General features: G+C 53.4%; 2 protein-coding genes across 15 annotated transcripts in view; one reads left to right on the plus strand and one right to left on the minus strand.

The window, feature by feature from the left end:
• Positions 1-27,105, plus strand: part of GPM6B (glycoprotein M6B) — a 151,047-nt gene that overhangs the window by 120,373 nt on the left and 3,569 nt on the right. For all 6 annotated transcript variants that reach the window (XM_082717044.1, XM_082717047.1, XM_082717043.1 and 3 more), the window contains 5 exons: positions 16,345-16,531; positions 16,882-17,038; positions 22,713-22,884; positions 24,680-24,753; positions 25,708-25,773. In XM_082717044.1, the coding sequence (XP_082573170.1) occupies positions 16,345-16,531; positions 16,882-17,038; positions 22,713-22,884; positions 24,680-24,753; positions 25,708-25,773 (656 nt within the window). The remainder of the gene's footprint in view (positions 1-16,344; positions 16,532-16,881; positions 17,039-22,712; positions 22,885-24,679; positions 24,754-25,707; positions 25,774-27,105) is intronic.
• Positions 20,070-27,100, minus strand: LOC309856196 (uncharacterized protein). Of its 9 annotated transcripts, none has more exons than XR_014307085.1 (3): positions 26,255-27,100; positions 24,172-24,313; positions 20,070-24,059 (listed from the first exon to the last, which is right to left on the minus strand). XR_014307085.1 is itself a non-coding variant. In XM_082717052.1 (2 exons), the coding sequence occupies exons 1-2, from the start codon at positions 26,575-26,577 to the stop codon at positions 20,553-20,555; spliced, it is 807 nt and encodes a 268-aa protein (XP_082573178.1). In that variant the 5' UTR covers positions 26,578-27,100; the 3' UTR covers positions 20,070-20,552. The 9 variants fall into 9 exon arrangements, 1 of the variants encoding a protein (XP_082573178.1); XR_014307086.1 differs by lacking the exon at positions 24,172-24,313 and adding an exon at positions 24,923-25,142; XR_014307087.1 differs by lacking the exon at positions 24,172-24,313 and adding an exon at positions 24,923-25,142 and having other exon boundaries at positions 23,048-24,059; positions 26,320-27,100.

Genomic DNA, 27,105 nt, shown 5'->3' on the forward strand with positions numbered 1-27,105 from the left:
AGACAGAACATGGATTCCTGTTTGTCAAAGGCTGGAGGAAAGGGAGTGTGAGTCGTGACTGCTAATGGTTACAAGGGATCCTTTTTGGAGTGATGGGACGGTTTAAAAGCTGCATTGCGGTGATGTTCACACAACTCAGAGCCATTGAACTGCACACTTGGCACAGGTGAATTGTATAGGTAAAGGGTATCTCATGCTGTTTTTAAAAAGTGCCCCCCCGCACTGGCCCCAGGACCTTTAGATATGCACAGTTTGCTGGAGTGGGGGAGAGATATTTGGTACCAGGACAGGAAGGCTTCCAAGTTACCAGAAACTGCTAGAAAGCGCCAAGTAATCTCAGATCTGAACCGGTTTTGCTGCCGGGTGAGCCACACCAAAACCCCCATCCTGCGTTTTCAGAGCTTTTGGAATTCTGGAACGCTCTGAAGAGAAACACAGAAGTCTGACAGTATCCCGTTTCTGGTAAGACTTCATGTGAGAATTCTGTGAACAAGCACGCAGGCTCTTGTCTGAGGGCGAGAAAACAAAAGCCCTAAACCTGATTTCTAGAATCATCTTCCCAGATGCTGCAGTGGCCTTTACAAAGCGCACATAGTCTGACCTTTTTGTCTGTACTGACTGCGGACCCTGGAACGCACGTGCCTCCTGGGCACACACCCTGGGGACGGTTTGTGGCTGGACCCAGCCACGTGGCCCTGGTGGGAGGGGACCCGACCCAACCGAGTGAGCGCCTTCCCAGTCGCTTGGAGAGTTTGTTGGCTCTTACATCAACGCAGTTGCCATTCTGTACTTAGATCCCAAACCAGATGGTGTGAGGGAAAAAATAGAGAATTCCATATGGCTCTGGTGTGTGTCCCCCTCCCCCGCAACTCCTGAGCTCTCAGTTTCTTTCCACGGGGTGGGGGAGAGTTTTCCAGAGCTGATCTCTGCCAAAGGAAAGTGCCCGTCCTGTATGCGGCCATGGCAGCAGCGAGCCCCTCTGCCTGCTGCCCCAATTGGCTCTCCCAGTGGGGCCGCTTGAGGCTGGTGTAGACGGTGCGGTGCAGGCTTCCGAGTGGAGGCCCCGGAGGCGGGATCCTCTGCTCCGAGTGCGATCTGCGGACCGGCCTCACCTGGAACCTGTGACAAGTGCAGAGTCTCGGGCCCCAACCCAAACCTGCTGGCTCACAGCTCGCGCCTCGGCAGGATTTCCAGATGCTTCCAACAACATGCGTTAAAGTTGAGAAGCACTAGCTTAGAGGAAGGCCCAAGTAGTAAGAAGGAAGAACTGGAAAGGAATTGAAGAAGCGATTTTTTTATCCTCTAAAGATCTAGAAGTCTCTTTCTCTTTGCAAAGGCTGAGGACGGCCCCGGGGCTTCACTCCTCCCCGTCTGTCTGTGGTCATCGAGGCCCTGAGTCCTGGTTAGTTTGAAGGACAGTGACCTTGGATTCTCTCTTCTGCTTGTCTGAGGCCAGGCCTCCTGGGGGACCTTGGTTTAAAGTCTTGGTGAAGGGTGGTGGGGGAGGGGTTGCACTAGCAGGAAAGGTCTGTCTCCTTGTGGCCAGGAGAGGGCGAGGGGACCGCTGGTGCAAGCTTAGGAGAGACTCTCAAATGTCCCTCGTGGCGTTCCTTACTCTACCCCAGTGACTCGCCAGATGCTGGTACTTCCTCTAGGCTCGGAGCAAATGCCCCAAGGCAGACCCTTCACGCGCCGGCCCACCGCGGCTCAGCATCCAGTCTGAGAGCTGAGCGGCAGCAAAACCACCCCCTTCTCCAGTCACCAGTCCCCTCTCTGCCTGTTTGCCAAATCCGAATTGTTCTGGTGCTCGGTTTGAGAGGGCCGCAGATCATTCCAGAAACCCAAGGAGCGCACGCGCAGATGCCCTCTCACCCATGGTCACGGCTGAGTTCTGGGGAAGCTGTCCTGGTGTGGCCCAGGAAGACGAGCCCCCTCACATCTCCAGCCTGTACCCCTCATGCGTTTTGGCTTGAACCAGGGTTCATCGTGGACGCAGGGCAAGTGAATCACAGCCCAGGCCCCCGCGATGACATTTTGAGGGTTTGGGGGGTTTTCTGGTGGTGGTGGTGGTGTTGGTGGTGGTGGTGGTGGTTTGAGCTCTTTGCAACTGGTTTCCTGCCGTGGGTCCATTCTTCCATTTTTCACCTCACCTGCAGTCCTCACAAAACACGTGCCATAGACAGCGGGCCATGATTTTAGAGCTCATTTACCAAAGGCTGTTATTATGTCAGCCAAATAGGTATAATTTCTTGTTTATGAATGTTCGTTTTTTATCAGCTGTCGTGTTGGTGTGTGATTATGCTTGATTATGTAACAGCGGCTGCCTCGTTCAGGACTCCCTTTGCCTCTTGGTCTCATGGCTGAGGTCTCTGTCAACTCCGAGTCGGCAGACAGAGAAACGCAGAGATGAAAAGCACGTCGATCTGTATAGAAGATCTGGAGCTTTCTCTCAGACACAACATCTGGGTGTAGGGCCACCGACCTGGATTATCCAAAGCAGCGATCTCCCCTCCCCCGTCTCTTAGAATTAGTGACATCTGGTCTGGACTCCTTCGTGATCCCCCTCGTGTGCTGTGTTTCCGTGCGAGTTCATGAAAATGAATTGTGCTTCGAGACCTTTTGGCACCCTTAAGAGCTAACTGGAGATGCTGTGAAGCAGGAGGCTCGAGTCCACCCACCTCCCCGGGCCGTGTCCTTTCGGGCACCCCCTCCTGTTCACTCACAAATAAGCCACACACACCCACGTGTTTCCATGTCTGTCAAAAGCTTATAGAAAATGGCTTTTGTGCTAAACAGAAAGCTCTGCGTGTCAGAGAGTCATGTAGGTGGGATGAGTCTTTCTCTGAAGACCGTCATGCTTGCATTTTATCTGGAAAGTTCTGTGGATGGTGCTTCCCTCCAAGGAATAATTGCAGTGGTAAAGTGTCAGGCAGGGGGAAGTAAAGGGATCAAAATGAGCCTTTCGTGCTCTTAAAACAACCCTGTTTACGTTCCTGTCCTCTTGCCCAGTGGTCATAAGCAGAGCTTATGGACATTCCTGAGAGGACTTGACTTAGCCCGAGCTGGTGATGCCACCCACCGCATTTTTTGTAAATAAAATGTTATCAGAACACACCCCACCCATTCACGTACAGCTCGTCTGTGGCCGCTTTCCTGCCACAACAGAATCGAGTGGTTGAAACCACATGCTCTAAAGAGCCAGAAATATTTGCTCTCTGGCCCTTCACAGGGGAAGAAAATGCTGCCAACCCTTGACTTGAAATACTTGCATTCTTAGCCCACATCGCAGATTTAATCTATTTACGGAAGACAACACCCAGAGACTTGGCTAGTCACTCACTTTCCTGAGATCATGATCCGGGATCCCTCCTTTTCTTCTCTCCAGGCTTCAGAATCCTTGCTCCCCGAGGGGACCCACTGTTCACAGGCTTTAGGCTAAGGCTTGGCCCTTCTTCCAGGCACCTTGGCCCTTTCTAGAAGCTCAGCCCCTCTGGTCTCTTTCAGGTTCTTCTCTGAGCATCCCCGTAATGAACCAAGTCCTGTGACATAATGTCAGGGGGTTCTTCTCATCAGCTGTGCCCTCCAGTAGCCTTCAGATTTTCTCTTCTGTGACCTATAAAGCCTGTGTCTTTTTAATCAGTGTAATATTGGGGGTCATTTTTTTAAAAAGCTTTATGTATTTGAAAGAGTGAGAATGTGTGTGGGAAAGGGGTGGGGGGAAGGGAGAGAGATAGAGAGAAGGTGTGTGTGTGTTCGTGTGTGTTAAGCAGACTCATGCTGAGCACGGAGCCTGAGCGGGGCTCGAGCTCATGACCCTGAGGTCATGACCTGAGCAGAAACCAAGAGCCATCTGCTCAACTGACTGCAACCCCCCAGGCATCCCGGGTCTTTTTTTTTTTTTTTTTTTTAAGTTTTTATTTTAATCACCCAGTGCTCATCAGGACAAGTGCGCTTCTTAATCTTGGGGGTCATTTCTCTAAGTGGTGTTTCAGAGTATGAGCCTCTGATGCCCTGAATCAGAATCACCAAGGATGCTGGTTAAACATTCAGATTCCCGGCCCCCACCCACCTTGGGACAGGTCCCAGGAATTTGGTATGTTTTAATATGTTCCCCAGGAAATTCAGATGTGCTCTGAAGTTTGAGCACCACGACTGTATGTGCAGAGGGTCGTAACCTTGGTTAGCAAACTCTATCCTCGTTATACAGTCTCTGGCAAAGTATCATTTCAGTTCAAGATACCTTTCTGAAATTGAAATTCAAAGATAACTTGTATACCTGTTGATGCACCAAGATGCCCCAAACTAAATCACCACATTGTAGCAGACCGCACTTCCGAATTCGATGACTGCTCCTCTTGATGTTCTTATATTGCCATTGTGTCTTTCTGTATTAAAAAATGTAGGGATCCTGTTGTAGAGTCACTGGCAAACTCCAGAGATGTGGCTGTTTATTCATTATCTACTGTTGCGTGGGAAGTTAATTTTGAATTTAGCAGCTAGACACAACATCTGTTATCTCCATTTATGCAGCTTGGGAGTCTGGGCTTGGCTTAGCGGTGTCTGGATGCCCAGTGAGGCCGCTACAAAAGTGTCGGCTGAGGGCGCAGTTTCATCAGAAGGCCCAACCGTGGAAGAATCCACTTCCCGGCTCACTGCTTGCTTGTTGGCAGGACTTGCTCCCTCACAGACTGTTGGCCCAAGACTTCTCTGGATTCTTTGCCATATGTGCTTTCCCCTAGGTCCCTCATGACTTGGTAGCTGGCTTCATGAGAGAGAGCAAGTGAGCAGATGAGAGAGAAAGTTCCAGCAAGCCAGAAGTCATGGTCTTTGGAAACCTCATCAGGGAAGCATGTCCCTAGGTCCAGGCCGCACTCAGGGAGAGGGAATCACACAAGGGTGTGACCATCAGGAGGCGCGAGGACCTTCGGGAGTATCTTAGGAGGCTGCCTGCCACAAGCTGTATACAGGTTTCCGGGTAGAAGTGCGTCCTTTCTCTCCTTGAGTACAGTGGCCCCTTCACTTTCTTGTCACCAAGTAGAGGAGCCTGTGGGTTCTGCAGCCACAGAATCTGTCCCCCCAGACTATCCCACCCAGGTGGGGGGTGGCTCCTGCCTTTTGCTGCCGATCCTTCGTTCCCCAGAGAGATTCACAACCCTTTTAAAATTACTAGTGTCTTTGGTAAACATCAAGCTTAAGAACCAGGTCTCTCTTTTTTTTGGAAGGTATAATTGACATGTGTACGGAGCTTGCATTTAAAGTGGCCCGTTTGGTAAGTTGGACATACGAATGTTCCTGTGAAACCAGCAGCACAGGCCAGATGGTCCTTCGATTGGCAGGTGTCCCCGGGTCCCTCTGTAGGCCCTCCCTCTCACCTGCCCTCTCCGACCAACCGCCGATGTGCTTTCTGTTTCCCTGGGTTAGTTTCCATTTTCTGGAATGGCCCTTCTGATGATTTGTTCACATACATTTCCTACCGTTTCTCGAACCCAGCCATTCCTGTAAAATGTGGTGTGACACTGACTGTGTTAAATAACAAAAATCCCACTGAGAAAATTGTAAAGATCCAGTTGGTTCTGTTACATGATGGATGACTCTGTCGGCATCCCATTGAGCAAGTAGAGGGGCTCTGAGTATTTGTTCAAAATGGAGGGTTTTCAGAGAAGGAGAGTGGGGCAAGAAATGTTAGAGCGGAAGGAAAGGATTGTTCTAGGGCAAGGCCCTTCTTCCCTTAGGGGGAAAAGCAAGGGGTCCTGACATCTCATGCAGAGGACCTCATCTTTCCTTGGGGGACGGAGAAGACCCCTGTGGCAGACTCTTGGGCGCTGGCTGATTGAAAAAATTCCTGACTGACTGGTGATGACTGCATTTCTGGGAGAGGCTGACACAGCAAATAGATGAGGTGTTAAGCCCCTGGCTTGGGGACTTGGCCTAAGTGACGCCATTTTGGGCCTGTGGTTTTCCTATTAACAGCTGCTTCATGGCTCCGACCCTTGTCTGATTTTCATCCTTCGTGCCTCTGTGGAGCACACCCTGTGCCCTTTGACTAAAGCTCTGAAAGGCCCGTTCTGCTCGCGCCCACTCCAGTCCCGCCTACACAGCCGGGCCACATGGATTTGTCACCAGCGCCCCTCAGGCCACGTCACTCGCCTGCTCACGAACCTGCCTCTGTCCCCGCTGCCTGCCGAGGGAAGCCTCCCCGGCTTCTCCCGTGACGCTGCCCCAGGGTCTCCGTAAAGTCGGCCGCGTCCTGACCTCTCCCACACGCCCCTCGTCCTACTGGGCCTCCTCTCCTCGCCCCCTGCACACTTGTCCACCTGTCCTACCTGCCAGGGTAGGGAGATCCATCCCTACCTCACTCCCCCTGTCCCTGAGTCACTTCTCTTCTCTCTTGTACGTAGATGGCTTCTTGTCTGTCTGTGTCCCTCACCCCACTGTCAAGTGGGGCCCCTGCGCCCCGCCCCCAGCACGGGCCCTTACACACAGCAAAGTGCACCAGGAGCGCGCAGATGCCGTCGCCCAGATGCTCAGGGAGGCCGAGTGCTGCTAAAGCTTACACGTGGTTTTCAAGTTTCTTGACTCTCCTGCAGAGCTCCCTGCTTGTCCCATCGGTCACCTGAACCTAGAGCTGGCTTCCCCGGCTCTCTGTCAGCCTCCCCGACTCGCCACGCCCCCGGCGGACTAGGCAACGAGCCCCCACGGTGATCGCTAGGAAAACCAGAGCCGGTTCCCACAAAAGGCAAAGGAAGACACCAACAAGTGTCCGTTTCTTGAATTTGTTTACTCTTAATTTGTGAAGATGTCGTTACTTTGATCATAATTATCTTGTACTGCTCGTGCCATATTGCAAATGTTAGAGGCTAATCTATTTTTTGTTTTTAGAGGCTAATCTATTTTTAAGATTTTCACAACATGCCACAAATATGAAAATTTCTTTTCTTTTCTTTCTTTTTTTTTTTTTTTTTTAGATTTTATTTATTTATTTATTTGACAGAGAGACACAGTGAGAGAGGGAACAGAAGCACGGGGAGTGGGAGAGGGAGAAGCAGGCCCTTCACAGAGCAGGGAGTCCGACGCGGGGCTCGATCCTAAGACCCCAGGATCATGACCTGAGCCGAAGGCAGACGCTTAGTGACTGAGCCACCCAGGAGCCCCTGAAAATTTCTTATTTAATAAATTTTAAGACAAGAATTTAAAGAGATCTGTTGAAAAGCCATTTCCTTTGCATCATTAAAAATAGTTGCAGTGTTTTTCCCATTAGACCGTTGAACTTTTGGGTCGGTGAAGGTCGGGAGAGAATGGAGAAGCAAGTCATTCGAGTGACTTCTCATTTAGCGCTTTGTCAGGACGCTTCCCATCCACTGACTTCATGATAGCTTCTTCATGCCCTGTGCCAGCGGTTCACAGGCTTTTGGCTGTTAGGTCCCCCTTACACTCTCAAAAATACCTGAAGACCCCCAAAAACCTTTGGCTGATGTGGGTTAATGTTTTCTGCATTAGAAATTATAACCAACTTATTATTAAATAATGAACTTATTTCAGATAACAATAACAAATCTATTACACGTTAACATCATGTTTAGAAAAGGTAACCACTTTTCGGAACAAAATAAAACTTCAGTGGGAAGAAGAGTACAGTTTTAGATTTTTATAAATGTCCTCGAGACCTGACTCACTGCTAGACAGCTGGGTTCGCCTGCCTCTGCGTTCATCCCCAGGCATCTCGGATAACTGGTTTTGGTTGAGGTATGTGATGAAAACTTCGCCTCTCGACATACTTGCAAACAATTTAATGGCCTTTCCATGTATTTGTGAAACTCCCCCTGATAATACACTAAAATTCAACAAGTGGTAGTTTCCTAAAGATTATTTGTAATGTGGACTCTGGAGACATAACTGACCTTGTTTTGTTTTGTACTCTGTCGCTCTCCATTGAACTTTGGTTGGCTTTGTGTAACCTTACACGTCAGTCATGCAGAAAATACTGGTTCTCCGAGTCACGCAGATCTTCCAAATACTGACACATTTCATTATGCCACATCAAAAAAGTCCCATTTGTTAATATCGCCACCAGTTTCACCCAGAAGGGTTTTAGGTGTTGGGAAAGCTGGGACTGTCACTCTGGCAGGTACAGGGTTTCCAGAATACTGCCAATGGTTGTCTAGCTCACTTAGATCATTTTTTGAGAAAATGTCTGCCAGATACCCAAGTCTTCGCAGCTAGAGTTTGTCACTAATTCAAGAAAAGATGGTGTTCCAAAACAAAAAAATGTACTTGTTTGGCTTGCAACTCAGTCACACTAGAACTTTCCATTAGGACAACCGTCACACTTTGGTGTGCCACAGATGTGCTTTGTGCCTCCCTCCGGCTTCATCACTATTTGAGAGGTGTATCCTTGGGAGGTTGTGATTTGGTAAAATTCATCCCTTTACTGTGTCACGGACCTTTTTCAGTAAAACTATTTTTAAATTTTTTAAGAAAGATTTATTGAGAGAGAGTGCGAGTGGGGGAAAGGGGTAGAGGGAGAGAGAATCGCAGACTCCCTCTGAACATGGCACCAGACACGGGGCTCCAGCTCACAATCCCGAGATCATGACCTGTAATCGAGCTGGAAGCCCAACCGACTGAGCCACCCAGGCGCCCTCCTACCTGTTTTGTTTGAACCGCGCATGCGTGCTGGAGAAGAATGCCTGGCAGCTGAGTACATTTCACTGCTACTGCCTGATGGGAGCTACTCTGTCGCCAGGGTCACCGCGCAGATGTCAGCACAGTAAAAACAGTAACATCTTAGGATGTGCCTGGATGGCTCAGTCGGCTAAGCATCTGACTTGTGATTTCAGCTCTGGTCAGGGTCTCAGGGTGGTGAGATCAAGCCCCACATCACGCTCTGTGCTCAGCACGGAGTCTACTTGGGATTCTCTCTCTCCTTCTGCCCCAACCCCTGCTTGCTTGTTCTCTCTCTCTCTCTTTCTCTCTCCCTCAAAAATAAAATAAATGAATCTTAAAAAAAAAAACAACCCAGAACACAAAAAAACAGTAATATCTTAGTGGTATTTCTAAAAAGAGGTTTAACCTCACAGACCTTGTGAAAGAGCCCCCGGTCTCCCAGGACGGCCCAGGCCCCAGCTCCTCCCCCAACAACCCCATTTCCCTTTTCTGGCCTGTGGGGCCTGCAGAATAGAAGAATCTGGGGTGGGTGAGAAGTGCAGAAGCCCGTTCTCTCACCGCCAGCCCCCCACCTGCCTAAACAGAATCTGCATTTAACAAGCTCCCCAGGGAATTTCTAGGCACGTTAAAGTTCGAGAAGGACTGCTGCCTAACAGGGCTCCGCAGACTTTTCCCCTAAGGGGCCAGATGGCAGATATCAGTGGCAACTACCCAGCTCTGCCTTTGCAGCTTGAAAACAGCCGCACGCTGGACGTAACCTAATGAGCATGGCTGTGTGCCCGTCAAACTTTATTTATGGACACCGAGAGCTGAATCTCCTAGCCTCATATCGTGCAAAAATAATAAGAAAGACTATTACTCCTGCAGGCCATAGAGCGAGCGGAGCGTGGCCCACGGGTCACAGGTTGCTTCCCCCTCCTCTGTCATGCTTGTTCTCCAACTTTGGATGCTCATTGAGATGGTTTCAGGAGCTGACTTTTGTCCTTAAAAAAGCCAGAGCCTCTGATTCTCGAGCTTCAGCCTCAGAAATCCTGATGTCTTGGGTCTGTGGGGATATCTGGGCATCAGGGCTTGAAAATGCTCTTCGGATCATTCTAACGTGCGGCGGGACCGGAGACGTTCTGGGCTGTCATGTTCTTCAAACGGAGTGAAGTGGAAGCGTTCGTTCTTTTGTCTGAATTGTAGAATGTGACACAGACCAGGGCGGCCCGTGTCACCTGAGGGCGGGGCTTCTCACAGCTGATCCTCTTGATGTTTTGTGTCCCCACATCCCTTGCGTGCGTGTGTCCCCGCGTGCAGTGCGAGGGTGGCGCGGTACCCTGCAGGGTGACCAATGCCGTCCCTGGCTTTTTCCTACAACACGCCAGTAGCGGACTCCCAGTTGTAGTGATGGAAGCTGCCTTCACTCGCTGCCATCAATTCCCCAGATGTAACCTTCTGTGCTTACGCTGTCTGGGTTATTCTCCCTCGGTACTACTGATCGTGATGTGGCTGTCCCGTGAGCTGTAGGGCGTCGAGTGGCGTCACTGGCCTCTGCTCACGAGACATGTTAGCAACCCCCCACAGTGTGTTATCAATGGAAGATCTCTCCAGATGTTGCCTAGTGTTCCCTGGGGGCACAGTCCCCCCCTGGGGAGGGGGGGAACCGCTGCTTAGTGTCCTTCAGAATCCAGGAGGGAGGCCTTGGGTGCCACTTCTATCTTTGAAGTCGGTTTCTGTCTGCTTCTATTTCCCTGCTGCCTGTTGTTTCAAAGTCGCAAACGTTGGTTTCTTCTTTCCTTCTTAATTTTTTGGCTCCTTGGAAATCAGCGAAGTAGCAAGGCAGGCCCTGTTTAGAGGGCGGGAGGGTGTGTATGAGAGCCAGCCAGACGGCCTGCACGCGTTTCTCCTTCTCTCTCTCTCTCTCTCACTCACTCTTTCCCTGGGGAAGAATCTGAGCCCTTGTTCCTGCAGCCAGGATCACAGACAGCTCGGGGCAAATCACTGGGCTGTTATGAACTCAGCCATGGCAACGGCCATCCACCAGCCCGAGGACAAGACGTGTTTTATTCTGTTGTTCCGCACAAAAGGTTCTAGAGATGCTGGAGACAACATGGCCATTGAGAGTTGGAGGCACTGATGCGTGTTTTTTCTCCCTACTATGTGGTTTATATTTAAACTGTCTTAGGCTAATGCACACTGGGGTTTTTGTGTGAATCAAAATCTAAAAATCTCTTTGGCCAGAGCCCAGCTCAACAAAGGCTTAAGACATTCTGAACCTCGCAGAGCTTGTAGGGGTTCACTGAGAGGAGCTGACAGTTACTGGTAAAACGTGCTAGAAGCTCTAGCGTTGACTTTTCGTTTTCCTCCGTCTGCTTACATGAGAAGATCACATTCGTCAAAAACTGCTTGCTTGGCCTTCTCAGCTCCGCGTTACCCAGCGTCCGCTGCTGGAGTGACGCTCGGGAAGGACGCGGTCCGTGGACCACAGGAACGTCCGAGAAAAGCGCTGCTGTCCCCTAACTAGCCTCAGCTTTCCCCCAGGGGCTGCTCTGCTGATCCTTGACACCAACCCCACACCGCCTGCCACTCCTCATCCTGGGGACAGCCCCAGTCCCTTTGTCCAGTCCCCTTCGTGGCCCAGGGGAGGGGACCGCGCTGGGGCTTTCTCGGGCCTTGCCCTGCCGGACCCCGGAGGTGAGCAGTAGTCGCTTGGCTCAGAGAAAGCCCTCCAGCTGCACTCCTTTCGAGACAGCTGAACAACTTGGAACATTCTGTCCTTCCTCACTGCAGACCCTGGGACTTGCCATGCATTTGATGGGCAGGGGCTGGAGTATTCTGGCCAAGCCCAGTGGGCTGCCTCTTAGGGGAGAAAACCCCAAACAGGGGTTGAGCCCCAAAGCGGGCCCTTCGGATGGAGTTGGGGGCGCGCCACAGGACCAGGAAGAGGGGAGAGGGGACTGTCACTCGAGGACGCCCGCTTTGATTCAGCTGACCTGGGGCGGAGCCCAGGCATCTGCCTTTCTCGCCACCCCCCACCCCACCCCCATGGAGTTGCTGTGGCTCGGCCGAGGACCACACTTTGCGAAGCAAAGGGTCTGAGTCACTTCCGAGGGAGAAGTGGTCCGCTCATGTCTTGGTCTCTGAAAGCTCTTCGTTGCCATCCAGCAGCAGCTCACAGGGTCCAGCGTCAGCTCTTCGGACCTACAGACCCAGGAAATCAGCTTCCCTTGAGATGACGCGCCGTGTCCTCAAACTTAGCATGTCTAAAACGGAACTCATCGTCTCGGTTCCCCAAGCCTGGCTGTCTTCCGGTCAGCCCGAGCTCGGGGAACAGCGCGACCCCCATCCGCTTACCCGCAGCAGACATTGGGGTGTCCTCCTTGGTCCTCCCCAGCCCATCCCCAGCCTCATCGGTGAATCCACCCCGAGCTGTGCCCATCTGACGTGCTAGACGGCTCTCGGACCGCTGCCTCTGCCCCACTCCAGGCTCCCGTCATCCTTCCTATTTAAGTTCTGGAACCATCCCTGCACCCCACCCCAAGCCTCCAAAAATCGCCACTCTTGGCTCTTGTAGCACGTGGGAAGTAAAGCCATTGCGCGAATGTCCCTTTGCCGCATCGACTAAACTCCATTAGACTGTGTATTGTGCCTACCTTAGCCCCTCACCGAGTCCCCAGCACCCGGCTCTGTGCTTGGGACCTCGGAGACACTTGGTGAGCACTGACCGTGCACTGATGGAATGAAGCAGAAAGAATGGACAGTCGCCCCCCCCCGCCGACCACCTGCTGTCATCCACCCCCATGTCTGTGATTCCGCTTAGCTGACAGCTTCGGGGACACCAGGCCTTCAGGAGACCCCAGTCACGGAGGTGGTGATCAGAGTGGGGTCATGGGCAGGAGTCTCTCTCGTCTGTGTGAGCACCGAGCTGAGTTGTCCCCCGGAGGCGGGTGTGGCAAGGCAAGAATCTGCACGTTGAGCACGCGCAGAGGTGCCACTGGGCCTGGGACCACACTGAGTGCCACGGCCGCCCAGGGTGGCTCTGCCGCCCTTCTCCGTGAACAGGGAGCGAGTCCAGCTTTTGCAAGCCCCGTGCTGTGGGTTCTGGCTACTGTACTTGCCACTGTAGGCCACAGGTGGCCGCGGTGTGTAAACGAAGAGGCACAGCCGTGTTCCAGGAAAACTGTATTTACAAAAACACGGGCTGTATGTTGTTTGCTGACTCCTGGTTTAGGAGAACTTGGAGCTTTGACTGTGATGGTTGTGAGAGTGAGAGGTTGCACCTTGTCCTTCGTTCTGGCCCTGACTGGTATCTATAGAGCTGGGGCACTGGGCTCAGGATGGCGTGGCCAGCGAGGCAGCGTCTGCCATTCTTGGCCGTACTGGGGACACTATGAAATGAAACAGGATGCTCCTGTGGTCCTATCAAGGGAAAAGAAGGCCTCTTGCCTCCTCCCACATGCCTCGCTCGGAATTGGCTCTGGAAGTGGCAGGCCCGGTGCAGAAGGAAGATTCCGACACCCCTGTTCAAAGATGACGACTGTCAAGACGGCAATAGCAGCGCATTCAGCTGAGCAGGGCGGGTGCCTGGGAGGCTGGCCTGAGCACACGTCACTGTCCTGGCCTCCGCCGCCACCCACTGCCTGTTCTGTCAACGTGAGCACGAACAGTATTGCTATCCGTAGTCAGAAAGCTGATTCTGAGCATTTAGGTTTCCCTGGGATAAGTGTGTGGCAGAGGCCCAGACCGCCCTTGTGTAAAGATACCTTACACCCTTGGCTAGAGAGAGCTTCTAGACTGACCTAGAAAGTCCAGTGGGGTGATCCATTCATAGAAGGTCAGGGGGCCACCGCACATGTAATGTCAGCCCCGCAGGTCACTGACCAGCAAGGTAGACCATGCTCCACATCCAGCTATGTGATTTCCTATATATTCTTCCTGTGTTGTGTTCCAGAAGCTTTTACTCACATTGGCTGGCAGGATCCATAAGAGTTTTGTCTGTGGACACCTCGGGGGATTCAGTCAGTGAAGCCTCGCCTTTGGCTCAGGTCATGACCTCAGGGCCCTGGGATTGAGCCCCGAATCAGGCTCCCTGCTCAGCGGGGAGTCTGCTTTTCCCTCTCCATCTGCCCACCCCCCCTCGTGCGTGCTCACACCCTATGTCAAATAAATAAATGAATTTTTTTTTTTTTAAAGAGCTTTGTGTGTGTGGAACCACAGTGACTGATGTGGTAAGTTGTCGTGTGTGGGAACCAGTACCTACATCCACAAATAAAATCACTTGCTGCAAACGTAGTAGCACTGGCGAGTGCTGAGAAAGTCATTCATTGACGTGATCCCCCAGATCCTCCAGTCCCTGGTTTTCCCTGCTGTTCCCAAACTCGCCCCTCGGCATGGGGTATCTGCAGTCCTTGAGAGCAGGAACTCCGAGAGAAACTTGAGCCTTCCTCTGCTGGTAAATCTGGGCCTGAATGGCTTCGTTCTTCTAACCCCACTTGTCTTTTCTGAGCCAGGGAGCAGCTGTGATCGTTCCTTTGAAAGAAACAGAATGCTCTAACCCTTTGGATGAAAGACTGTTTTGAAGTGGCAGCTGTGGGCTTGGAAGGCTGAGTGTTGCTGTTCAAGGGCAAACACGCTGCCCCACCGCACCCCCACTTGCCACTATGAGGAAGGACCTGGTCTTCTCAGAATGCATCCGTGGGACATACTGAACATCGGCCCAGCTGATGTGTCCGTGCTGGCATGTCTGCTGTGTGCTTGGCCTGCTCATTGGGTCTTTCTGTGGAAGCCACCGAAGAGTACTGAACTCATGAAATCTGAACTAAAACCCCCAAGAATCCAACTCACTTTTCAGAAAATAGCAGAGGCAGCAAGTCAAAAATGTATCTTCCAAAGCAGAGTTCTATGAGAATAGAATGTTCCGTAGTTACTGTGTAGTATGGTAGCCTGTAGCATGTGCGGCTGTTGAGCATGTGAAATAGGACAACTGAGGAGCGGAATTGTTTTATCGGCCGCTCTGTTGGACAACATGGTCCCAAGGGCACCCGTGTCTCTTGGTCCAGTGGGGACCAGCTGTGACTTGGTTAGCTGAGGAAGCAGGCGTTCATCTTGATCTTCACACCGTCTTACAGACTGAGAAAGGGGGAGGGGTGAGTGACACCCCACACGGGGTTCTGCGTTCTCTTTACGTAGTGGGACACGAGGCTGAGGGCTGTCGTTGCTCTTGCTTTGGGAGTCTGGAGAGAATTTGTACTTTCAGTGGCCCACTTCTCCCCTCCCCTCATTCCCCAGAGAGCTGTATGACAGAATAAGATGGAACGCCATCCTCCTTGCTCCCAAATATCAAGTATCCAAAGCTCTTGACTTGCTGGTGAACTTCAACTGTTCCGCGCACTGATTCCCATTGTACATGGTTTCATAAACCCATTTCATGGAGGTTGGTCTCCATGATGACAGCCATCTGTCTTTTTTGCAGTAAAAGAAAGCACACTTTCTTATGAAGCCCTGACCTTTCCTTATTTTCCATAACTGAAGAGGAATCTGGCTTATAGTCCTCTCTTGTGGTGGGGTTTAGACAGATGCTACTTTTGAATGGGATGCTCCTCAAAATGGCACAGCCCATCTCCAGTCCTTCCCTGTCTACTGGAAAGACCACTCCAGGGGCGGGGGTTGCAGCCGGGTTAATGTGCTGGCTTTGAAGCAAATAACTGCTCTCGATTGCTATCAAACATCATGATGCATTCAGGTTCGATTTCCCTGACAAGCCGTTTACATAAAGGCCTGGACGATACAAACAGGATACCTAACCCTGAGGCCACCACAGAGATGTCTCCATACTGAAAATGTCACCTGGCTCTGTCCCTTGGGGAGAGCATTATGGACCTCATCAGTAAAAGTTTATTTTAAAAATGAAGAAAAATCTTAAGATGAACTGTTAACTGTGGCTCTTTCTTCATTTCACTTCATGGATGCTCATTTTGTCTTTATCTGTTTTTTTGTTTTGTTTTGTTTTTCTTTTCTGTTCCTTTGCCTTCAAGTACTTAAATGTCACCCACCAGTTCTGGATTCTTACTCTGAACACATTTTGGGGAAGGAGGCAGATGGAAGTGTGGTGGGAGGAGGGGGAGGAGGGATAACGCACTGCTGGTGTTGCCTGGGCCGGGCAGACATTTTTATTCAAGAGATGAGGGGATTTGATGTTGACATGAATGAAACCTGAATGGACCCAGTGAGTGGATGTTGGTGACTGTACTTGTAGGGACCAAAGAAATCGATCACCCTTCCACAATGCCCATGTTGATATTCTTTTCTGAACCCAGCTTCACTGCTGTCCTCTCTGTTGACTTTGTTAGCGGAATAACCGCTCCTCCCTGTCACTCGAGCAGCACCCCTATCCCCACGAGCCCCAGGTCAATGAGGAAGCCCTAGAACTGTGACTTACTCCCGAACTCGTTGTCGGGTGGTTGCTCTGCTACTCACCCCGAGTAAATTAAGCCACGTTTGCCTCTTGGAGCCCCGGGATCCTCCCCACCAGAATGTGAACCGAGGACAGCCATGCTACTGGCCCTCAGCATGGAGAGCTTAATCGCAGAGCACGAGAGGGGAGCTGGCAAGGGCGAGCCCTCTCTGCGAAGGGCTGGTGTTGATGAAGACCGAGACGTCTCGCCTGTAACCGCTGCCTTTTCTCTCCTTTGGGTCCAGGCTGCTTTGAATGCTGCATCAAGTGTCTGGGAGGGGTCCCCTACGCCTCTCTGGTGGCCACCATCCTCTGCTTCTCTGGGGTCGCCCTGTTCTGTGGCTGCGGGCACGTGGCCCTGGCGGGCACCGTGGCGATCCTTGAGCAGCACTTCTCCACCAACACCAGTGACCACGCCCTGCTGAGTGAGGTGTAAGTACTGGCTTCCCCGGGGAAGGGCATCCGCCAGGCCACTGCCCCGGGATGGCCCTGCTAGCACGAAAGGGAGGCTTCCGGTTGACGCTGACTTGGATGCAGGCAGAACCAAAGCCCAGGGGAGAAGGCAGAAGGAGGAAGGGCTGAGAAGTCAGGCAATGTTTGGCCCCGGGGGTGTCTGGCCCAGGTTGCTGTCGGGTGGGTGGCGGGGGCTGCCAGCTGCGGGGTGGGAAGGGCTCCCAGGACGTGGCACAGCCTCATCACGCCCTCCGTCCAGAGGCCCACAGCGTCTACTCTTCACCCTGTGACGAATGTCGCCCTCGCGGCTGTCGTCCTCCTCCCCCCAGGATACAGCTGATGCAGTATGTCATCTACGGGATCGCGTCCTTCTTCTTCTTGTATGGGATCATCCTGCTGGCCGAAGGCTTCTACACCACGAGTGCAGTGAAGGAGCTGCACGGCGAGTTCAAAACCACCGCCTGCGGCCGATGCATCAGCGGGATGGTGAGTCCGAGCCTCTGGGTGTCTGCCTCGCACCCAGGGTCCCGCCTCTGGTGGGTCTTTGTATTCAGTGAAGGCTAGACCAGCGGGCATGGATGGCGAGGCCACGACACAGATGCTGTCCCATCGTGTTAGACGGGGGAGCGTGAAGAAACCCTCCAGCTTGTTATTGATGGTAAACCAACATCCCTGGCTGGAGTACTGACGTTTCCCTTATGCATATACAGGCCGTAAGGGCCCCGAGGGTTTCCGAGTAGAAAGTTGTGAAAGGAGGTCACTTGTGTATTGTCTCTGTGCCCCCTCGCCTTTGTGGGGGTTTGAATGTGGATTGTGGCCCTGAAGACGGTGTACTGTGAGAAACTGTCCCATTCGTTCTGGAAGTACCGAGTGCTTTTTCTACTAAGCACCCGGCTGCGGATCTTGCTAGTCGCCGTGGGTGTGCAAAGAGGAAAACACAGGCTCTCGTCCTCAGGCAGCTCAGAGCCAATGCCAGCCCTTGGGCCAAATCCGGCCTGTCATCTGTCTCGGCGCGGCCCACGAGCTGAGAATGGTTTTCTATCCTTAGATTGCTGGGGAAGGTTATATGCGGGAACGAAGTGAAAGTCGCATCTGGGCACCCTCGGTGTGTTGGCCAGCAGCCCCACGCGTGAGTTGGTGTGCCGTGTGCTGCCGCGTGCTCTCCCAGCAGAGCCGAGTGGTTGGGACACGGCCGGTGCGTGGCCTGCACAGCCTCCCTGGTCCCTGTCAGGCTTTCCGTGGACATGGGGAACCTTGAAAGACGGGCTTCTCGAGTGTCCCAGAAGGAAACTCGGTGGTAGGTTGGGCAGCTGGGTCGGGGGGATGTGTCCGTGCAGCTGCTCATCCCCGGACGGACCCTTGGTCCTAGGAAAATGGCTGAAAGGCCCTGTCCCTGTGGCTTCCCTGTCTGGCCCTCAGTTCTGCTGTTTCAGAGTCCCCCAGGAAAGGGGGGGTGCCCCCGCGAGCCAGCAGTGTGCCCCAGCTGGAACTGAAGGGTCTAATGAGGAAGGACGGAAGTGACGCTGCTTGGGAAGGGGAGAGACCAGGTCAGGAAAGGCCCCGAGTGCCAGGCTTACAATCCACCATTGTACGGGGAGTGCAGGCATCCCACACGCGAAGGCGAGTACGATCTCCAAGTGGCTGGGAAAATGGGGTCGGGGTTGGGAGGGAGGCAAGGTCAGCCAGAGCGGAAGGAGGGGGGCACGGGCCAAGTGGGGGCGAGCTGGCCGCTTAGGAGCGGGCCGTGGGACTAATGTCGAGCAGACGGGATGAGCGGCCAGGCTCCAGCTGGGCCGTGTGTGCCTGTAGTCGCTGGAGGCCGTCGGGGGGGGGGGGGGCAGTGCAGCGTCACCGAGAACCCGGGGCCAGGGTTTCTGCGAACACTTGGGCTGGAAATGACAGAGACCGGTGGTAGGCATGAACAAGGGGACAGGATTGTGGAGGAAAGTGCCCTGGGGAAAAGCACGGTCTACCGGGAAGACTCCAGAAAAGGAGCCTTCGTGGGAGAACGGAGGAGAAACGGCCAGAGATGTAAGGACTGTCGTGCATGTAAGGACATGTCCCCCCCCACGCCCCCCGCCCCCGCCGAGGGTGCAAATAATCTGATAGAGCCTCGGGTCCTATCTCCATGTCACTCCTGCGGTGAATGCCCACCTCCCAGTCCTCTGAACCCACAGGCAATGGCAAGTGGCACCTCAGGGGCGGGCATCTCTGAGCCAGTGAGCTCTGGAAAGTTCTCTGATAGCTGGTTCTGCCCTGGCTCCGCCCTCTGGCAGGCTGCCTGTCCTGTCCTCCATCAGGGGCTGGGCTAGTCCTCAGTTCCCATAGCACGGCTGCCCCCAGCCTGTACCTGTGACGGTCGTCCTGAGGGCAGGGCTGCCAGCCGTGATGCCCGCATGGACAGCGCTCCTGCGGGAGGCCGGCGGCCTCTCTGTGCCCAGTGACTGCCATCAGCGAGGTCTTACACCAGGGCCTGGCGCAGCTCTGTGTCGCTGTCCCTGTCAGCGCCAGGCCGGGGAGATAGTGCGCACGGGTTGCCGTCCCATCAGCACGGAGCTGCGTGGGGCCCGTGGCACCGTGTGAGCTCCCCGGAATGACAGTTGCATCGCCCCCGGAGGGGCACGGGTGGGACAGATGCCGTGCAGCAATGAGCTCCCCCGCTTGCTTGTTTAACCCTTTAATTCTTGGATGATAGGAGCCCCTCCAACTCCACATCCCCTACGGGACTGTCCTGATGGGACTGTCATTTCAATTTGGCTTTTTAAGATGAAGTCCACAGAACAGGGAAATAAATGAGTTTAAAACTCTGTTATTTACAAAAAGATATAACTACTCTCCAACTTGGGGGGTGGTGCTTAGGTCGGGGAAGGAAGCAACCATAGGAGGAAGAAGAGAAGTCCGGAGCCTAGGGGAGAGCCGCAGAAAGTAGATGTGTAGGGGCACCTCAAGCCGGGTCCCCCTCACTCGGGGGGCTCCGGTTTCTGCCCCAATACAGGGCACATCTGCCTGGTGTTGAACATGTTGGGGGACAGTCTTTGTGAAGTCACTCCCCGAGGTGGCCCTAATCCCTTGGCAGCCTGTGAGAGCAAACTGAAACCAAAGCCAGAGTCGGGGCGCTAGAATCCCAGAAGAGGAAACAAGAGGCAGCATGCCCCGTGCTCCGCGGGCTTCCCCTGAGCCAGCTGCTGCACTAGCAGCCTGTGACATGGGGTCTGAACTTGGACTCCGTGTCTGCCCTCACGACGTCTCTCCCTGCGCTTGTGCTGCTGGTGCTGCCCCAGTGCAGTGGATGTGTGTCCCCGCATGCCTGCACAGGTCATGAAAGATGTTAACGTGCCTCAGTTTACCTTGTAAAGGCATTCAATAGGGGGGCCGTAGAGAGTGCCCCAGAGCTGTGCCGGGGCCTGTGCTCAGGGCGGTTCTTGGGGACCAGGCGCGAGTGCGCAGGGGACTTCTGGCCCAACAGGTCAGGCGTGAAGACCTCCGCCCCGCCGCCAGCACAGCTTACTTTTGCCTCTTTTACATGTTCAGTTTTATTCAAGAAATCTCTGTTCCAAAACGTTGAAAAGCCACCCTGGGTGCCTTGAACACGGGTTGGCTCCATACGTCGTACTTCACGGCCGCCGTGGTGGTGAAACACGGGGGGGGCCGGAAGGGCTGTGGCAATCCTGTGGCCGGCACGTCTGTGGGCACCGTTTTCCCGAAGTATTTATCCGTTTCGAGTCTGTCCCATTTTGGTACTTCTTACAGTACTGCAAACTTTCTCATTACTCTGTTGTTCGTGCTGTCGTCGGAGGTGGCTAGAGGCAGTAACTGACGCAGGCTGGGTCCGTCCTTCCGGCCCCACGGACCGGCCATCGGCCCCATCTTTCTCCCTCGGGCCTCCCTATTCTGCGAGACACAAAAGTATTGAAATCAGGCCAGTTACTAACCCTATAGTGGCCTTTAAGGGTTCAAGGGAAAGGAAGAGTCACCTGTCTCTCTCACTTTCCACCAAAAGCTAGAAGTGACCAAGCTTAGCGAGGAAAGTAAGTCGAGAGCCCGGCCAGGCGGAAAGCCAGGCCTCTTGTGCCAAACCGCCAAGGAGTGAATGCGAAGGAAAGTTCTTAAAGGAAATGAAAGGTGTTAGTCCAGTGAACACACAAGTGATAAGACACTGTTGTAGTTCTCTGGACGGAAGGGCAGACCAGCTGGAACCTGGGGAGGAAGCCGCAGAAGGGACGTCGGAAGCCCGCAGAGGTTGCTTCACGGGCTCTAAGGAAAGAAGCCGACCCCACGACATCAGAGCGCCAAGTGCAGCAGCGCGGATTTCCAGTGGAGACCAGACAGCCTTCCACTGGAAGAAGATGCCCCCGATGACTTTCATAGCTGGAGAGGAGAGGTCAGCGCCTGGCTTCAGAGTCGCAAAGGGCAGGCTGACGCTCTCGCTAGCGGCTGGTGACAGAAAGGGCTCCTGTTGAAGCTGTCGCAGCACTGGAGAGGACTCTGTCCAGTTCTGAAAGCGGTTCGGTGGGTGACACGCCGTCACACAGCCCAGCCTGGGGCAGCACTGCGGAGTGAAAGGAAGAGGCATCTGCTGCACAGACGTCACTGCCGAGCAGCCAGCAGCGACTTTCCGCCGGCCGGAAGACGGACCCACTCAACGCTCAGGTGACGGTTAGCGTTTTTGAGCAATAAAGTATATTTTCTTAAAGGTCAGTACCTTGTCTTCTCCAGACCTAAGTGTTCTTGCACACTTACCAGACTACAGTATAAACAGGAGTTTGCACTGGGAAACCCCCAAATTAAATTGACTCGCTTTCCTGTGATGGTCTGGAACCAGACGGCAGGATCTTGGAGGCAGGACGGTACCTTCGAGGGGACCGGGGAACAGAGCTGCCTTGGAGCCTGCTAGGTGACCGGGAGCCCTGATGACAGCTCGGGCAGACCAGCTTCCGCCAGAAAGCTCCGTGAGCTCTGCCCACCTGGGACAGTGAAGCTGCCCTTTGTCCATGAGCTCCGGCCCGGAGCTCACCGGTCCATTACGAGAAAGCCGCTACTGGGGAGCGCATTCTGGAAGCGCCTGTGAAGGCCTATGGCCCCAGGACAGGATAGGTCCGCAGGGGGCGCTCTCCACAGGCCTGCCCTGCGGAGCCCTGACGGCCTCTAGAAGGCCATGTTCAAGTCTTTTCTTTTTAATTACTCTGCAAAGATCCTTTTGAAGGGTGGGTCAGGAAAAGCAGCCTGGTCTGGAACAGCCCACCCGTAAGCACAGGGCCCGCAGGGAGTGTGAAACTGCTGAAAGGGGCTTTACTCTCCCTAGAAATGCAAATGCCTCTGTAAGTATCAGTGCCCCTGAGATACAAGCGAAGGTGACTTCTGCCATTTCCTGCGGTGGGAGCCTGTCCCCCAAGCAGCCCTGAGCTCTTGAGCATCGCCTGAAGAAGAGCAGAGCCCAGTGAGAATGGCTCCGTGGGTGCCCCTTCTGAAAATAGGACTCTCCTGACGTGATGTTTTTGGAACAGCTTTTCATCAGTCTCTGAAACTGGTAGTCAAGGCAGGTGAGGCGGTGAAGCGAAGTCCCGGGACGAGGTTCTTCCCGAAGCTGTCCACGCCCACGTGTGCAGAGCAGGCTGGAGCGGCCGTGCGCCCAGAGCTGCTGCGCATCTTCCCGATGACACAGCGGAGAGGGACAGGGGAGTGCTACCAGACACTGTGCCTCAAGCTCGTGCTCAGGGCTGTTTCAGACTGTTACCTAATGCGTTTAGTGATTTCGCGGGCCTGTGAAACTAGGGAAGTTCCTTTCGAGAAAGGGCTTCCTGGAGCACCTGTCCCCGTACTACGCTTGCGGCGCAGAACATCAAGGCCCGTGAAAGCAGCCGGACGCTCTGCACGGCGAGTCCGGGAGAGCGGCAGGTGGGCGGCCAGCTCCTGAGAAGGGCACCTGCACAGGCGGTCACACTGTCCATCGTGGAGCTCTGGAAAGTGTGACCGCCCCGGCCCAGCCCTCGCTTCCCCTCTCCTTGTCACCGTGCCCATCGCTCCCATGGCCCAAGTGTTGCTGGGAACGCAGACCCCGGGGTTCGCCATCCAGCCAGAGCTGTGTGAGCGCTGCGCCCCCAGGTGCTGTACCCTGCCCCGTCCCCCCGCAGTAATGATTGTTCTTCCTTTTTCTGCTCAGTTCGTGTTCCTCACCTACGTGCTGGGAGTGGCCTGGCTGGGTGTGTTTGGTTTCTCCGCCGTGCCCGTATTTATGTTCTACAACATCTGGTCAACCTGTGAGGTTATCAAGTCGCCGCAGACCAACGGCACGGCCGCTGTGGAGCAGATCTGCGTGGACATCCGACAATACGGTACCGTCCCCTTCCGTTGCCCCGCGGAACCTCTAGCCTCCTGTGCAGCCCTCTGGACCTGAGTGATTACACGGGTGGCTTTTTGAATCACCATGATCGCTGTCATACGTTACTCTTAACGTATGCTCTGTTTTCTGGAGGGAAACATCACTTGCACTCTTAGTTGTGATACAGATTTTTGCTGTATTTTCAAGTATGGAACAAAGGAAACTTTGCAAACTGGGTTACCAAGTAGCAGTGCATTATAATCCATCTTCTGGACATCAAAAGATTACAGACTTTTTTTTCAATTTCTTTTCAGTTTTGTACCATTCAAGTCTTTATCCAAAATATTGGGTATGCCCTGTAGTCCAATTAATTTCCATGTCCCACTCTTCAATCCGGGCTTTTAAAATGACCAACTGCTTAAACTTCAGCTCTCCTGGAAAATGCAACAAAATCCAGACATTTTAAAGTCGTCAGACTGAACTCAATAAAATCTGGCTTGTTGGAAACCCCTTCAAACCCATTTTCTAATGAATGGGATACTTGCAATGGGCAGCTAAGGTTGGTTCATTTTGACAAGCCGCAGAAGGGCCATTGCTCTTCCTGTCAATTAAATTGAGAGGCAGCCTCCCAAGTCAGGACTTTAATGAGTGCTTCTTGCCAAGATGCTGAGGAACCCTGTTCCTGGCAGAAACAGCAAGGCGGTGGGGGGGTGGGGTGGGTACTTTTCATTAAAATTAAAGACAAGATTTCTCAGGAGAGAGGACGGTTTCATTTGTGCTTCTTGTTTTTCCCATGGGGCTTGGCTTCAACATCTTTTCTTACAACATAATGAGAAACTTGCCCGGGACTGCCCACTGGAGTAGTTTTCTCATAAACACCAAGGTTCAGCCACACTGGTCTTCCTGATGGTTTGAAAACAGAGCCTAAAGATGATTTTTTAAAAAGTGTTTGTGAATGTTTAGATGTATATCATTTCCTTAGTCTTAAATATTTGACTCAAAACTTCTGGCCATTAGCGATCCTATTTGTAAGTCTTCTGTACGGGAAATCACTGGTTTCACGGACAGCGTGGGGACTTGTCATGGCCCATTCTCCTCCAGCGTCTCTGGGCCCATGGCAGGGATGGAAGGGTTAAGGGACTTTTTAAAGAAAGCCTTCCTTACCTCCTGGGAGAAGAGTAACTTGAGCTGTTTATAAAAAATTTTAAAAAGTTAAAAAAAAAAATAGAATTTAAAAAAATTTTTTATAAACATATAATGTATTTTTATCCCCATGTGTTTAATATTTAAAAGCACACACCTAGTACACAGCACAGAGACCAGCAACCCGGTGGGCCATGGCACAGCAGAGAGGTGGGACAGGGGACTGGACTCCACCATGCTTCCATTTTTTTAAATTTCCAATTGGATTTCCAATCCCAGTGAAAATGAATATAAAAGACCTACAGAATCCAAATTCCATAAACTTTGAGTGTAGACCCTCAATTTTGGGACTTCAGTAGGAAGTCCATGGACTGGGAAATCCTATATGAAGGTGGCTGTCCTCCAGCTGTTTAACCGGTTGAAAATTCAATTTTTACAATATGAGGTCAACTCAAGCACGCACAATTGGCAGGGAGAACAAAGCAGCTTAAAGCACTTAAGGACCAGGTGACTTGGCTCTTGTCCTGCTAAGGAGGACTTCTTACTGATTCTCAGCGGCCTGGTCGGCAGAGGTGTCATGTTGGTGGGGACGAGTAAGAGCAAGGGCCACTGCGGTGGGGCGGCACTAACCGACCACTAACCTTCTGTTGGGCTTTACCTCACAGGAATCATCCCTTGGAACGCTTTCCCAGGGAAGATCTGCGGCTCCGCCCTCGAGAACATCTGCAACACCAATGAGGTAAACCCTTCTCCTGTCAGGGTCTGGACATGGCCGCTTGGCAGAGCCGGCTGAGGAAAGGGCCCTCCAGGCGGGACAGAGCAGCAGGTGCTACAGATGCGAGGAAGGAAGGCTTCTCTCTGCAGACTTTTTAAGATCAAACCAACAGTCTGTCTTCACCCATACTCACCCATTTCTGACCTAGAAAATGCCCCTTTTGCATGGTCCAGCCGGTTCAGGGAGGACCCTTAGCACTCCGAGAGCTTTCTCTTCGGGCACTAATTTGAGAGTGACCCTAACCGCCTCCATCAGAAAACACACGTAGATTCTTCTCTTTCGCCTTCACACGGTTTTTCAAAGTGGGACATTCATCACGGGACAGATGCAAATTTTCATACAGAAAAGATCCCCTTTAAAAAAAACAAACCCTAGAATTTGTATAGAAGCCCAATTCCTCTCAATCTGGTCACAGCTGGTCATCACTACTTCTCACTCACTCTTAGCTCGCAGTACACCCTAACCCACTTTGCTTTAAACTCAGGCCTTAGAGCAGGCTTTCGGCATTGGTTAGAGCGGTTTTCTCAAGGGCACCAGGGGGAGCTCGCATCCTTCGGGGAATCCGAGCCTGCCTTGGGAAAGCCACAAGTCACTGAAATCATCAGCGCCACCCCCCCCCCCACACACACACCCCCCGTCCCGCTCTGTCGCCGGCCAGTTGGCTTCTGCATACCAGGGCCTGGTTCCAAGCAGGGGCTCCCAAGGGAGGTGGCACAGGGCAGTCGTGAGGAGAATTATACCGCCCACCACTGAGATTTAACTAGTCGTGGGTACAGCCCGGGCCTCAGGAAGCTTTAGCATGCCCCCTCGCCCCCACCAGGGAGCGGCCCCGGGGAAAGCAGCCCTAGAGGAGCAGGACCAGGTAGAGGCCCGTCCCTTCCGTGTACAGTGCTCACCCGGTGCCCTGTTCTTTCCTAGTTCTACATGTCCTACCACCTGTTCATCGTGGCCTGCGCCGGAGCCGGCGCCACCGTCGTCGCCCTGGTGAGTAGCCGCGGCCCCACGCCCGCCTAGTGCCGCTCCCTCCCTCCAGGCTCTCCTGCCAGACGTGCCTCCCTGCGGTCCGCCTCCGGGACGGAGCCCCGGGTCCATGTCACCCGTGTAGATCTCCCCCCGGGCTGGGGCGCAGGCAGACCGTGCTGCCTGGTAGACCCAGAGCGCAGGTGGCAGAACTTGGATTCTGCTGGAAGACGACAGGGTAGTACCCAGGCCTGGCGTAGGACAGGGGTGCGCCGAGAGCCTGGACTGGCCGGGCATCTCTGCCAAGAGATCTGCGGTTCCAGCCGGCACTGCCTATAGGTAGCCCTCCGCCCGGGACGGTTGAGCCGCTTCGGTGATCTCCTCTGCCACTGAGCCGCTGTTTCGAGGGGGACACACAGGGTTCACTTTCTGCCACCGCCGGGTACATCTCTTTTCAAACATATCACCACATAACCTTGTTTGATGTGGTTCTGCTCCAAGATACCTGATTTAGTGTAGACCATGGTGGTGTTAACACTGAGCTCCTGGTGTCCGCACTACAGCTCCTACCTGAAGGAAGCTCCGTGGTCCCTCCGAGCTGTCTTGCTCTCTGGAGACTTTCGAGAGCCCTTCGTTCGGCACTGTGGTCAGGAAACCTGTAAAGAGCAAAATCACAGAATGCAAACCCCCTCCCTGCCCCAGCACAGACTCGCCTGAGGCAGGGCAGCTCGGTGAAAATCTGAGACAAGCCGCTGGGGCCTTGGCTGACCGCAGCTGAGAGCCTAACCCCAGGCCCCACTCTGCGTGTCCGCCGGGGACCAGGCCCATGCTGCGAGCAGGGACAGTCACACGGAGGGAAAGGGGCAGATAGGGAACCGGCCGCTAAGGAGGAGCAAGTATAAAGGGCCCCCGGTTCCTGCGTGTACAGCCAGAGGTCGGGAGGGCTCGCTGTGGGCGTTCAAGAAATCGAGGCTCGGTAGACCCAGAGGGAAACTTTCTGGCCCCCGCAAACAACGGTCTTTCCCATCCTGGGGGCGACCTGTGCTCTTGCTGAGCGAGGGGCCAGTGGTGGATTCCAAGCTGCCACAGGGGCCGGCTGGGGAAGACCAGGGGACACGGGCCCCCCAGCTTCCCCTGGCGCTTTTCATCTTCTAGCACTTCCCAGGCTTCTGCATCAACAGCCTGAGGGCAGAGGCCAGGACTAGCGGTGTGCATGTGAAGCACGAGGACGTCTGTGTGCCCCGCAGGACCCCCTTCTGGGTGATGATAGATGGGGAAGAAGCCAGGCCGTGGGTCCCAAGCGGGTGGCCGCCCTGACTGCCGTTGTCTTACTGTCGTGTTCTGTTCTCTTCCACC

This window comes from Mustela nivalis, assembly GCF_964662115.1.
Source record: "Mustela nivalis genome assembly, chromosome: X".
Taxonomy (NCBI): Eukaryota; Metazoa; Chordata; class Mammalia; order Carnivora; family Mustelidae; genus Mustela; species Mustela nivalis.